This window comes from Schistocerca americana, chromosome X (genome assembly GCF_021461395.2).
Source record: "Schistocerca americana isolate TAMUIC-IGC-003095 chromosome X, iqSchAmer2.1, whole genome shotgun sequence".
NCBI lineage: Eukaryota > Metazoa > Arthropoda > Insecta > Orthoptera > Acrididae > Schistocerca > Schistocerca americana.
The window spans coordinates 542273709-542288536 of record NC_060130.1 but is presented as its reverse complement, the minus strand read 5'-3'; the positions used below and the strand labels follow the sequence as shown (position 1 = coordinate 542288536).

The 14828-nt window shown below is 43.5% G+C and overlaps 1 protein-coding gene across 1 annotated transcript in view; it reads right to left on the bottom strand.

The window, feature by feature from the left end:
* Positions 1 to 14828, bottom strand: part of LOC124555773 (serine/threonine-protein kinase GL21140-like) — a 208353-nt gene that overhangs the window by 118574 nt on the left and 74951 nt on the right. The window contains exon 5 of the mRNA XM_047129821.1: positions 5374 to 5469. Within this exon, the coding sequence (XP_046985777.1) occupies positions 5374 to 5469 (96 nt within the window). The remainder of the gene's footprint in view (positions 1 to 5373; positions 5470 to 14828) is intronic.

Below are 14828 nucleotides of genomic sequence, written 5' to 3'. Positions count from 1 at the left end.
TCATACATAGTCCGATAAATGGGAATATGTGACCAACAAGGAAAGATGCCAGATGCTGCAAGCTCCCTAAGAATGTTACTGATTGCTTATCAAACTCAAGAAGTAAAACATACTGAAACACAGTGAATTAAGTACAAAATGACTTTTATAATTTCCCAACCAATACAAGGAAGCAAGCAAAGACGGAATGTCAGAGTTTTGCATTAACCACCAATGAGATAAACAGTGGTAAACTAGTTCAGTTGACCAAGGATGTGGAAAGGAAAGAATCATTGTCTGAAGTGCTCTCTCTCTCTTGTATGGCATTCCCACATTTCTTCTCCCACAGCCTTTACTGGGAGTCTTTCTCCGTCCATAAAGTATGTGTGTTTCTCCCATTTTCTCCTATGTTCTTTTATTTTTGAATTTTGATAATATATTTATACATCCTTCCTTATATTCTCTCTTCTAAGAAACATTTCTTGAACTTGTATTCTACTTTCTTGGTGTCTTCTTGTCACCCACGATTCACTTCCATAACTAAGCGCTGGTACTGCTATGGTTTTGTAAAATTCAGCTGGGTTTCTTTTCAGACTTAATTCTGCATTTTTTTCAGTCATTCCATATACTGAAGTAAATTTATTTAATTTTTGGTCCATGTCATGGCTGTATTCATGTATATATCCCATCCTAGCTATTTAAGATATTTAACTTGCTCCCAGATTTTATTATTAAGGAAAACTTTTGATCTTACTAGCTGTATACACAGAAATGCCATCACTTTTGTTTTTTCTATAGACAATTTTAGGTTTTATTTTAAGGTTATCTGTTGTAGCTTTTAAGACTCCCACGTGAAGGTCATCTTCATTCTCTGTTGTCAGTACTAGGTCATCTGCATATAGGATTACATTTAGTTTAATTGTGGCTGAACAACCTGACAATTTTATGCATGAGCACTTGTGCCTGCCCAAGCTCCTGCTCACTGGTAGAGCAGTTGTGGTGTGGTGGGGAGTGATGGGAAAGCACATGCACACTGTGGTCGAAATAACACAGGAACAGTGTGAACTGTGAAATGAGGGATGGTCAGTGGGCAGCAAAGGTTAGTCGGCATTACGTAACACCGGCAACTTCTTCGCATTTCGATCTGCAGGGGGAGGAATCTTCAGTTTTGCAAGGTACTGTTATCAAACATGAATCATCCAACACACACATGATATGGCAGGATGACATTCTGTCACCTTGTAAATCTTTACAAAGAGTTCATAATTGCTCAGCTGTCCATTTTTATCAGATGTGTAAACACTGGACATGAGGTCAAGAAGAGCCCCTGTGCTTATCAGTAGCTATGAAGAACAATCTTAACAGCAATGACGAAACTTTAAAACTACAGGTTTATCATGGAAATTATTAGTTTTTGTTCCTAGAGATGGAGTGCCAGTCATGTTGCAAATAAATTGGGACTCATAGCGCAGCTGAATGAGAAAAATGAAGAAACTTCCAGTCCCTAGTTCAATCAGAGGTGTTCTCTGCACGACTCACGAGGAGAATGTACGTACAGAGATGTCACTTTGAAAACTCATTCACATAGTTAATAGTGTACAAGAGCATAGACTTCAACAGTGCCAATTAAAAAACTTTCTTGAAGATATCAACAGTTAGCAAAGAAGTCTGCCTTACTACAACAAGGCGTACTGGCTTAATAAGGGCTAGTTAAATCTAATTTTTTGTCTTTCGGATGAGATAGATATGTGTGTGTTCCTGAACTGAAAGTCTTCATGGAAACAGAGACCTTTTATTCCTTACCCTTACATATAATCATCCAAATGCCTTAACACTCCAGGATAAGGATCATTTGATACTGCATTTCATCAGCCACATTCAAGCTTCAAAATGAAACTGCGACTCGAGTAAGAATCAGCTGGACAATGGAAATGCAGCTCATTTTCCAAAACTATCTTCTTCGAACAACTCTGATATTAACAGATTTTGGATGCTATCCACATATTATACGTAATCTTAAGGAAGATTTCCAGTTTTCATTTAACAACATGACAACACTGCAGAGTGATTTTCCTCTGTGCTCCTCTCCATATTCAGTGAACATTAAAGTGAATTTCATCAATCTGCAGTTCGCAGTAACTTACCAGCAGCGTGAAAAGGAGAGAAATTCAATAATGAGGAACATTCTAGATTTCTAGAAGCATTTCCCATAGAATCGACTTGTTCGATTACACAAGATGGCTGCTGGTGTAATATCAATGTTGCATTCCACCTATGTCTGAAAAACTGTTTTCAACAATGAGGAACTATAACCCATTTGAGTAAATCATTTTCACACCATAACCTAAACTACATGTAACATCTACAATGCACATCAATGCTCTTGTAGAAGGGAAAAAAAGCAAGAACATCTTGAGTGCAAGAGTTGATTAAAAATCATTGTATGTGTAATGTCTAATTAATAAATATCTACCTACTTAATAATGAAATGATGTGGCAGGATTGTGTTTTTAGTTCTTTTCATTTATACCAGTGAAACCTCATTTACAATGACTTTCACACTCCCTTGGTATCCTCTCTCACGTCTTCATACAACTACCTCCTCCCTACCCTGTGCTGTGATGACTGAATGGAAAGGGTATGGTAATTGCTGCTCACAGGCCCGTACTTGCATCTACTCATGGAGCATGTTGGCTGTGAAGCCTTTGTCTAGTGTCATTATACAAAAATACTTTTTTGTTACTGATCACTTAATCTTGGCGATGGAATGGGTAATCTCATTCAGCCATTATATTCAGTAATATTTCTCTGTTCACATTATCAAATGCCTATTCAAAATCTACAAAAGCAAGATGTGTTGTTTCCCTATTGGATTCTCATCTCCTTTCTATAACTCCTTGTAGCGTGAAAACACTGTCACTAGTTGACCATCCCTTTGCAAAACCGTATTGTTCTTCAAATATTAGTTTTTACATCATATTTTTTAGTCTTGAATTCAGGATTTTGGCATATAATTTATAGGTTGTATCCAGTGATTTTCATAAAGCATAAAAATTCTAAACCATGAAGGCCAGACATGCACTAAACTTAGTCTACTCCAATATCAGCCTAACCACCTCGTTTGCTTACAAATAACACTGATTATATGGCTGAGATATTTTTAAAGCACACTGAGGCTGCCACTGGTCATATACATTGATACCTGTGTTGACTTTTAATTTTGTGGAACCATTCACAATATGTAAGATAAAGGATACCAGAAATCATTACCAGAAGAAACTGGCAATCTACACAGACGAAGTAACACACTGTGTTTGGGAACACGTTATGAATGACATATGCATCCCTTTAACAGCAATCTAATTTTATCACAATCAATGAAATTCTGACACTAATATATATAGAGCTATTGTTTTGTCAGGTCATTCTGCAATGACAAAATTTTATTACATTTATTTATTATATGGCTGCCAAAATTATGAAACTATTAAGGGGTGCATTTAACATGCTACAGTAACATAATATGAAGATAGATATATCGTCACAATAGGTGAAGCAACAATCCAGATGTAATTCTGAGATAGTCTTAATTATTCATTATTGCACCTACAGGCATCAGATACCTTAACATACGAGGGCAGTTCAATAAGTAATGCAACACATTTTTTTTCTGAAACAGGGGTTGTTTCATTCAGCATTGAAATACACCAGGTTATTCCCCAATCTTTTAGCTACACAACACTATTTTTCAACGTAATCTCCATTCAATGCTACGACCTTACGCCACCTTGAAATGAGGGCCTGTATGCCTGCACGGTACCATTCCACTGGTCGATGTCGGAGCCAACGTCGTACTGCATCAATAACTTCTTCATCATCCGCGTAGTGCCTCCCACGGATTGCGTCCTTCATTGGGCCAAACATATGGAAATCCGACGGTGCAAGATCGGGGCTGTAGGGTGCATGAGGAAGAACAGTCCACTTTAGTTTTGTGAGCTCCTCTCGGGTGCGAAGACTTGTGTGAGGTCTTGCGTTGTCATGAAGAAGGAGAAGTTCGTTCAGATTTTTGTGCCTACGAACACGCTGAAGTCGTTTCTTCAATTTCTGAAGAGTAGCACAATACACTTCAGAGATGACCGTTTGACCATGGGGAAGGACATCGAATAGAATAACCCCTTCAGCGTCCCAGAAGACTGTAACCATGACTTTACCGGCTGAGGGTATGGCTTTAAACTTTTTCTTGGTAGGGGAGTGGGTGTGGCGCCACTCCATTGATTGCCGTTTTGTTTCAGGTTCGAAGTGATGAACCCATGTTTCATCGCCTGTAACAATCTTTGACAAGAAATTGTCACCCTCAGCCACATGACGAGCAAGCAATTCCGCACAGATGGTTCTCCTTTGCTCTTTATGGTGTTCGTTAGACAACGAGGGACCCAGCGGGAACAAACCTTTGAATATCCCAACTGGTGCACAATTGTGACAGCACTACCAACAGAGATGTCAAGTTGAGCACTGAGCTGTTTGATGGTGATCCGTCGATCATCTCGAACGAGTGTGTTCGCACGCTCCGCCACTGCAGGAGTCACAGCTGTGCACGGCCGGCCCGCACGCGGGAGATCAGACAGTCTTGCTTGACCTTGCGGCGATGATGACACACGCTTTGCCCAACGACTCACCGTACTTTTGTCCACTGCCAGATCACCGTAGACATTCTGCAAGCGCCTATGAATATCTGAGATGCCCTGGTTTTCCGCCAAAAGAAACTCGATCACTGCCCATTGTTTGCAACGCACATCCGTTACAGACGCCATTTTAACAGCTCCGTACAGCGCTGCCACCTGTCGGAAGTCAATGAAAGTATACGAGACGAAGCGGGAATGTTTGAAAACATTCCACAAGAAATTTCCGGTTTTTTCAACCCATATTGGCCGAGAAAAAAAATGTGTTGCATTACTTATTGAACTGCCCTCGTACAAGTTCCAGAGTAGCCAACATACAATCCAGCAAGTGATTAGATAATCGCATCAGAATTATGATTTTTCTGTTTCTGTTATTACTATTACTTCCCCTCCCCCTCCCCCCTCCACCACTTTAAAATGGGAGCATTGAAAGCAAACCAGCAGTGTGTCCAAGTATGAAATTGTCAAGTAAATTTATATTTCCTTAGAAATGCTGCAGAAAGTGAGAAACTGCACTCTGAAATCACACTGTAAAAGTATTTCACTATGGGATCCCAAACAACATTCTGTCACTGGATCAGTTTATTTTTCAGGGCCCACTTCTCCCGTTCCTGCACAATATGCTTCAACATTTTCACGCTTCTGTGTACAGAACAACTTCATGTACAACTATCCATAACGCACAGTAAATTTCAGTGAAATATGAAACACTTACCATGTCCCATGTTCCTGCTGCTCCGCTCGTGCTCACTTTTCAGGTGAATATTAGCACGTCGTGAGTGTCTCCTTATGCTTTCAATACACTTTCGTTCTTAAAAAAAAGGAAAAAAGAAAACTAAATTAATCAGAGAAACATCAAAATTTAAAATCAATCCCCCTCCCATCCTCTCTGCCCCTCAAGCATTACATAGGTGTTAACTGCCATCTTAAATTCCCACTCACAGATGCACCTGGAATTGATATGGCTCATAACAGAAACACAACATGTTGCAACACTTCTTACACCAGATCTTGGGAGGTACAATTAGGGAATTTATTGTAACGGATGGAATCAGTCTGTCAATTGTGGTTATTTTCCACCTCACCTTTGTTAGAAACAAATCTGGCACTGAAATGCAGTGGACAAAAGGTGTATTTTGAATTCCTTCCTGACAAATGCCTTACAAGGGTATTGCACAACAATAAAAAAAATTTGCACTTTCTTGATACATTTCAATTTGAGGATTTAACAAAAAATATGTACAAAAATGCACCTTATAGACAAATTATTGAATACTAAACTTTGCTTCAAAACACAGGGAATCGGAAAGTGCAAAATCTGATACAAAAATACTCATGCACTATGATCTGAATATGGCAACATCTGATCATCCACAATTTTCACAACACCAGAAAACTAACTCCTTTGGGAATATTCTACATTTTTTCCAGTAACTGTAGCTAATACAAGATCTCAATAAAGGACATTGCTCCACAATATAATCCCCCCCCCCTCCCCCTACAATTTCTCTCTCTCTCTCTCTCTCTCTCTCTCTCTCTCTCTCTCTCTCTCTCTCTCTCTCTCTCTCTCTCCCCCCCCCCCTCCCCCCCTTTACATTGGGAGCTTTAATCAAGGAAAAGATTATAAAATTCATAAACAGATAGTTCAGTGGCTCATTAGGGAAGTTACAGAGTACATGTCACAGTTCAGAGTTCTGATGCTGGATACATACTAGCATTCATTGCCCCCACCCTTCAACCTTCCTGGTGGTCACTTAAGGCAGACTTGAATATTCACTGTTCTGGGATTTTCAACAAGATCTTCATTTTTATTCATCTGGGTGCACATCCCTTTACTAACTTTCTTCACAATAATCCTCAAAGTGATTTATACAAGAGAGAAAAAAATATCAACATTCTATTTCCATCACCATTAACTGTTTAGATCAACCACACATACCTGTCTTTAATTTTCACTGACATAAATAAGTTGTTTCGTACACACACATACAATTTGTACCAAAATAACATAAGTGGAAAGAAAATTAATAAAGTACAAATTTATTTTTAGAATTTTATTATTAAATTTAAAATAAAAATTGAGAATGCCATCCTCAGACAGACTTTTGGGCCAGTGATGGATGGAGATGAATGGAGGAAAAGAAAGAACTGTGAATTGCAGGAGCCATACAAGTTGGTGGACATTGTGGCAGTGATCAAAGAAAGAAGACTGAAGTGGTATGGACATGTAACGTGCTGAGAAAGCCAGATCATCAGTCAGGTAGTGGAGGAAGATATCAGAGGCAAAAGACCATGGGAAGACCACGACTCTGATGGACCGATCAGGTCAAAGAGGATATGAGTATGCTGGGGCTGTCTGAAGATGAATACATGGACCGAGGACACTGGAGGAGGCTAATTGGTTAGCCAAAGACCAACTGCGGTAAGTAGGTAAAATCTACACTCAAAAATAAGAAGTGAACATAAAAACAATATGTGCATAATAAAAGAATGTCAATGAAGTTCCAGAAAAACAATTGTCATTTAACACTTACATGAAACAGCCAAGTTACACGAAAATGTTTTATGCAAGCCACTAATTTCTTAACAGTTAAAATCAACAAAACTTCATTATTCAATACATTCAGATATTTTAAAGTTAATAAACACACAACTGTTTGCTATCAACCAAACACAGCCAATTTCAATAACTTTGGTCACTGAATAACTCATTTCACTTTGCAAGGCTCATTTAATACTTTTCTTATCTTTACAATTATTAACATTTACTTCATCATAAAAATCTAATCTGAATTCCCTATTTCTGAAATCAACTCTTAATTCTTAAATGTAACTTAAGAATAAAAGGAATATCTGAATCTTTCCATGCTTCAATTGGCTTGGGTCATAAATTCTAAAAGAAAAATTAGGTTCCAAGAGGTTTTCAGGAGTTCTTTGAGAATGTTTTGATGTGCAGTGAATCTGAATAGTGATGTCACTAATGAATAGCCAATTTTTTTCTTACTTTCCCTTTGTGTTTGTTTACAAAGAATTAATTTTATTTCTTAACTAAAATAGAGTAGCATACCCATTTGGAACAATTTTATCTACGTCTGTGCCACAGGACCCACTGGAAAATGTCTTACACCACAGCTGACCTTGAATCAAATATAGATCGTTAAAGCTGATATTGAAGGAATTTTAAACCCAGAGTTATGTGAAAATCACAGTTCTGAAGTTCCCAAGCGATAGTAATTATTGGAAAATGTCTGCATAAGCCACACAGCTGCACAGTAATTGGCACAATTTTTCTACTCAATACTGAAGTAATAACATAAAAGACTATCACACCATGTCACACTACCTAGTACATAACATATTATTACTTCTTACTACTAAATTGGCTACAACATTCTATGTCAGGCCCTAATATCAAGCGGAATGATATCTCTGGCCATGTTTTCTTCCCACTTTAATCAGGTTGTACAAATTTTGAATAATTCTTTCTTGTTTATTCATGTGAAATGGTGGTTCACCAGCCACCTCAAAAGTCTTTTAAACATTGCCACTCAAAGAGAGGCTCTGATAACTATCTGCTACCTCATTTCAGACTGAGGATTACTACTAGCTTTCTTCAGGTGTAAGGTACTGTCCATCGGACTAGATTCTGTTGGATCAATGGAGAACAATATTTTGGTTTTTGAACATAGCTTGTTTAACACAGCACATGGTGATGTCTCCACCACCACCACCTGCTTTCATATACTGACAAAAAAATCATAACACCAAGAAGGAGTAGTGCGACAAACGAAAGTTGGTAAGCATGTTTCTATATCTGAAAGATGATGTCTAATCAAATTTCGCACTAGACGCATAAGAGTGGCGCAAGTAGCGCCACTATAAGGATGAAAATAAAGTTTGCTTTAAATAGATGCTGTAACAGATGTGAACGTTAGTAACCTATGAAATTGGATGTGGTGAGTTGATGTTAGCCAAAAATGCCTTAAAGGTGACCAAGACGCCATTATCAACAACTCACCGAGTTTGACCAAAGTTGTGTAATAGTGTTACGGGAAGCTGGATGTTCCTTCTGCGATATTGCAGAGAGATGCAGCAGGCATGTAGCCACTGGACATGATTGCTGGTAGTGGTGGTCACAAGAATGTATGATCTCAAGAAGGCCAGGCTCCGAACGGCCGTGTGGCACTACTGAGAGAGAAGACCATTGTGTTCGGCATGTGGCTCTGGTGCATCGCACTGCATCTGCAGCAGCAATTTGAGCAGCAGTTGGCACCACAGTGACACAACAAACTGTTACAGATCAGTTACTTCAAGAACAGCTCCTAGCTAGATGCCCTGTGCCTTGCATTCCACTGACCCCAAACCATCACCATTTGCGGCTTCAGTGGTGTCGAGTGAGAGTTAATTGGGGGGCGGTGTGGAGGTCTGTTGCATTTTCTGATGAAAGCTGGATCTGCATCGGTGTCAGTGATGGTCCTACGTTGGTTAAGAGGAGGCCAGTTGAAGGCCTGCAGCCAACCTGTCTGTGTGCTACACATACTGGACCTACACCTGGAGTTACGGTCTGGGGTACAATTTCACGTGTCAGCAGGAGCATTCTCATGGTTATCACATGTACCCTGACTGCAAATTTGTATGTCAATCTGGTGATTCAACCTGTAGTGCTGCCATTCATGAACAGCATTCCACAGGTGTTTTCCAACAGGATAACACTCACCAACATACCACTGTTGTAACCCATCACGCTCTACAGAGTGTCAAATTGTTGCCTTGGCCTGCTTGATCAGCAGATCTGTCTCCAATCAAGCACATATGGGACATCATCGGACAACTACAGCATCATCAACAACCAGTATTAACCATCCCTGTATTGACCAATCAAGTGAAACAGGCATGGACTCTATCCCACAGGCAGACGTCCAGCACCTGTACTGCAACAAAATGCATGCACATCTGCATGCTTGCATTCAACATTCTGGCAACTACACCATTATTAATGTAACAGCATTTCACATTTGAAATGACTTAGCTCACTCTTACATTAACCTGTGACCTTGCCATGTTAATCACTCAAATATGTTACCTAGATAAATGTATTCTCAAAATTTCATTACTCTACTTATTTATCTTTCAGTGTTGTAATTTTTTTCCTCTTTTCCATCTACATGGATCCAAAGAAGTCATCAAATATTAAGTCCATCTGGCTGGGCTAGGGAGAGATGCTCTGCCACTGCCTCAGTTACATTTCTAGGCCTGCTCACAACAGCATTATTGCAGTCAGAGAGGGGGTTCTGTCCTCAGCTCAAATTACACTTACTGACACCCGCATTAATGTTTTTAGCATAATACAGGCAAAAGAATCCAGAATTTCTCTCTCTGCCAATAAGCAGAATGTCATCTGAAATGGTATGAAATTAGAATGGATGTACAGTGGCTTGGTGATGCACATTGATAATACCATTCATGGATGTTTATTTTTGTTTTAGGCTGCAAAAACATCTAAGGTCATACACACCCATGTCAGAACCTTAGAACACCAATACAAAAAAAGGTGTTAAGCCCAAGCGATCAGAGGAAAGGCAGCTAAGAACAAGGACTTCTTTGAGAAAGGTCCACAAAATACAGTGTGTGTGTGTGTGTGTGTGTGTGTGTGTGTGTGTGTGTTTTTTTTTTTTTTTTTTTTGGTGGTTTTAGGGCGCACAACTTCAATGGTCATTAGCGCCCTGACTACTCTAAGAATGCACCGCGAGGCACAAGTTGACCACAACAACTAAAAGGGAAAACACGATAAAAGACAGACTGACAGGCATAGGATTAAAAAACAGCATCATCAAATGTCCTTAGCGAGGTTTGTCAAATTGATAAAACGAAGAACATGAGCAGCTGCTCGTGGGTCATCCGTTAAAATGGCATCGAAAGTATTTGGCAGGTTAAGATCGAGGCGCAGTGTGTTAAGATCTGGACAGGACATTAAAATGTGTCTAACCGTCAGCAAGTGCCCACATGGGCAGAACGGCGCCGGCGCAGCCGTCAGCAGATGGCGATGGCTGAACCGGCAGTGTCCAATTCTTAACCGGGCTAAAACGACCTCCTCCCGCCGAGAAGGGCGTGAGGAGGACGTCCAAGCCACGGGAAGAGGTTTTAAGGCCCGAAGCTTGTTGTCGGTAAGTGCAGCCCAATCGGCATGCCACAGAGATAAGATGCGCCGACAAATCACCCTGCTAAAATCGGACGAAGGGACGCAACAAGAAGCTGTCCGAGGCTGGAGGACCGCAGCCTTGGCCGCGGCATCTGCAGCTTCGTTCCCAGCGATACCGACATGGCCAGGAACCCACATAAAGCTAACTGGAGAACCGACGTCCACCAGCTGCTGAAGAGAGCGTTGGATCCGGTGTACGAAAGGGTGAACCGGGTACGGATCACTGAGGCTCTGGATGGCGCTCAGGGAATCTGAGCAGATGACATAAGCAGAATGTCGGTGGCGGCAGATGTAAAGAACAGCCTGGTAGAGGGCAAAGAGCTCAGCTGTGAAGACAGAACAATGGCCATGGAGCCGGTATTTGAAACTTTGTGCCTCGACAATAAAGGAACACCCGACCCCGTCATTGGTCTTAGAGCCATCTGTATAAATGAAAGTCATGTCGATGAACTTCGAACGAAGTTCCAAAAAACGGGAGTGGTAGACCGAACCGGGGGTGACCCCTTTTGGGAGCGAGCTGAGGTCAAGGTGAACGCGGACCTGAGCCTGGAGCCAAGGTGGCGTGCGGCTCTCGCCCACTCGAAAGGTTGCAGGGAGTGAAAAATTAAGGTGTTGAAGGAGGCGACGAAAGCGAACTCCAGGGGGTAGCAGGGCAGAGACATACAACCCGTATTGACGGTCAAGAGAGTCGTCAAAAAAGGAACGATAAGACGGATGGTCGGGCATTGACAGTAGCCGACAGGCATACCGACAAAGCAGTATATCGCGCCGGTAGGTGAGTGGCAATTCGCCAGCGTCAGCATGAAGACTCTCTACGGGACTGGTATAAAATGCTCCGATCGCAAGTCGTAAACCCCGATGTTGTATGGAGTTGAGGCGGCGTAAGATGGATGGCCGTGCAGAGGAGTATACGAAGCTCCCATAATCCAGCTTGGAGCAGACGATCGACCGATATAGACGAAGTAGAACGGTTCGATCCGCTCCCCACGACAGACCACTGAGAACACGGAGGACATTTAGAGAACGGGTACAATGGGCAGCCAAATATGACACATGTGGAGACCAGCTAAGTTTCCTGTCAAATGTAAGGCCTAAAAATTTGGTTGTCTCCACGATTGGGAGAGCAACGGGACCGAGTCGTAAGGACGGTGGGAGAAACTCTTTGTAGCGCCAGAAGTTAATACAGACCGTCTTCTCGGCAGAAAAACGGAAGCCATTGGCGACACTCCAGGAGTAAAGACGGTCAAGAGAACGCTGAAGACAGCGCTCCAGGACACGTGTACACTGCGCGCTGCAATAGATGGTAAAATCGTCCACGAAAAGGGAGCCTGATACATCAGCTGGGAGGCAATCCATTATTGGATTGATCGCGATGGCGAAGAGAGCGACGCTCAAAACTGAGCCCTGTGGCACCCCATTCTCCTGGCGAAAGGTGTCGGACAGGACAGAACCCACACGTACCCTGAACTGTCGATCCATTAAAAAGGAACGAATAAAAAGAGGGAGGCGACCGCGAAGGCCCCATGTATGCATGGTGCGGAGAATGCCCGCCTTCCAACAGGTGTCGTAAGCCTTCTCCAAATCAAAGAACACAGCCGCGGTCGGGCACTTCCGCAAGAAGTTATTCATAATGAAGGTCGACAAGGTAACCAGATGGTCAACAGCAGAGCGGCGCCTACGAAATCCACATTGTACATTGGTAAGTAGGCGTCGAGACTCGAGCAGCCAAACCAATCTAGAGTTAACCATTCGCTCCATCACTTTACAGACACAGCTGGTAAGCGAGATAGGTCGATAACTGGAAGGCAAGTGCTTGTCCTTCCCCGGCTTAGGAATCAGGACAACAATAGACTCGCGCCAGCATGCGGGAACATGTCCCTCAATCCAGATGCGATTGGATGTACGAAGAAGAAAACCTTTACCCGCAGGAGAAAGGTTCTTCAGCATCTGAATATGAATAGAATCTGGCCCTGGAGCAGAGGACCGTGATCGGCCAAGTGCGTTTTCGAGTTCCCGCATGGTGAATGGGGCATTATAACTTTCACAATTTGAGGAGCGGAAGGTAGGTGGCCTAGCCTCCTCTACCTGTTTGCGGGGGAGGAAGGCAGGGTGGTAATGAGCGGAGCTCGAAACCTCTGCGAAAAAGCGGCCGAAGGCATTGGAGACAGCCTCAGGGGCCACAAGGACGTCATTCGCGACCTTCAAGCCAGAAACTGGTGAGTGGACCTTAGTGCCAGATAGCCGGCGCAGGCTACCCCAGACAACAGAAGAAGGAGTAAAACTGTTGAAGGTGCTTGTGAAAGCAGCCCAGCTGGCTTTCTTGCTTTCTTTGATAATACGACGACACTGAGCACGTAATCGTTTATAATTGATACAATTCGTCACTGTAGGGTGGCGTTTAAATGTGCGTAAAGCACGTCGACGAGCACGTAAAGCGTCTCTACATGCTGCGGTCCACCAGGGGACCGGTACGCGACGTGGAGAAGAAGGAGGGTGAGGGATGGAATATTCAGCAGCAGCGAGAATGACTTCCGTGAGGTGTGCGACCTGACGATCGCAGCTTGTAAAGGTTTGATCCTGAAAGGTCGCCCTGGAAGAGAAGAGCCCCCAGTCTGCCTTGGAGATGGTCCAATTAGAGAAGCACGGAGAGGGGGTATGCTGCAGGAGATGGATAACACACGGGAAGTGGTCGCTCGAATATGTATCAGAAAGTGCATACCACTCAAACCGGCGTGCAAGTTGGGGAGTACATACAGAGAGGTCTAAATGGGAATGGGTGTGAGATGTGTCCGAAAGAAAAGTAGGGGCGCCAGTATTGAGGCAGACAAGATCGAGCTGGTTGAAAAGGTCTGCTAACAAGGAGCCCCTCGGGCAGGATGCTGGAGAGCCCCAAAGGGGATGGTGGGCATTGAAGTCTCCATTTAACAAAAATGGTGCAGGTAGCTGAGCAATAAGTTGCATCACGTCTGCCCTGGTAACGGAAGATGACGATGGAGTGTAAACGGTACAAAAGGAAAACGTAAAAGTGGGAAGAGTAATGCGGATGGCAACTGCCTGCAGGCCGGTATGCAACGTGATGGGATCGTAGTAAATATCATCCCGGACCAGCAACATAACCCCTCCATGAGCTGGGATACCTACCACAGGGGGTAGGTCAAAACGCACAGAGGTGTAGTGTGCCAAGGCAATTTGATCGCATGGGCGTAGCTTCGTTTCCTGGAGGGCTACGACGAGCGGACGGTGCAAGCGGAGCAGCAACTTCAAGTCCTCTCGGTTGGAGCGAATGCTGCGAATATTCCAGTGAATAAGTGCCATCGTAAGAAAAGGAAGATGAGAGAAGTGGTCACCTCGAAGGCCGCTTAGGGCCTGGCTTCGAGCGAGCACTGCCGCCGCTATCAGTAGGCGGACAGTCATCGTCCATTGGGTCTAAGGGTCATCGGCCATCTCGGGAGGATGGCCGGGAGGGGGAGCTTCCTCCGCCAGTGAACGGCCAGATGTACGGCTACCAGCGGTGCGGCCAGGCGAAACGGATGACGGCCTGGGGCGGCAACTGCTGGGTGGCGCAGGAGAAGAAATGCGCCGTGGCGGAGAAGGAGAACTGTGCTTCCTATGCGCCTTTTTGGAAGGACGTGTAGTGGAAGTACCGGTCGAAGGCTGGGAGGTCGAGGTACGGAGGAAGTCTGCACGGGATGGTTGCTTCTTGAAGGCCCGTGCATCTGACTTCGATGTCTTCGTCTTAGCAGAAGCTGAGGAAGGTGCTCGTGTGTGTGGGGTGATGGGAGGAAGAGGAGACGTCGACCGCGCGATCTTAGCACTGGCCGAACGGACGACCGTGGTGCTGAAGGTCAGATCGCATGTCTGGGTTGCTACCTCCCGGGTAGTCCGAGGAGAGGCGAGGACAGTACTGTATTTCCCCGCTGGGAGCAGCGTGGGCTTCCTACTAGCCAATAGCTTGCGAGCAGCCGAGGTGG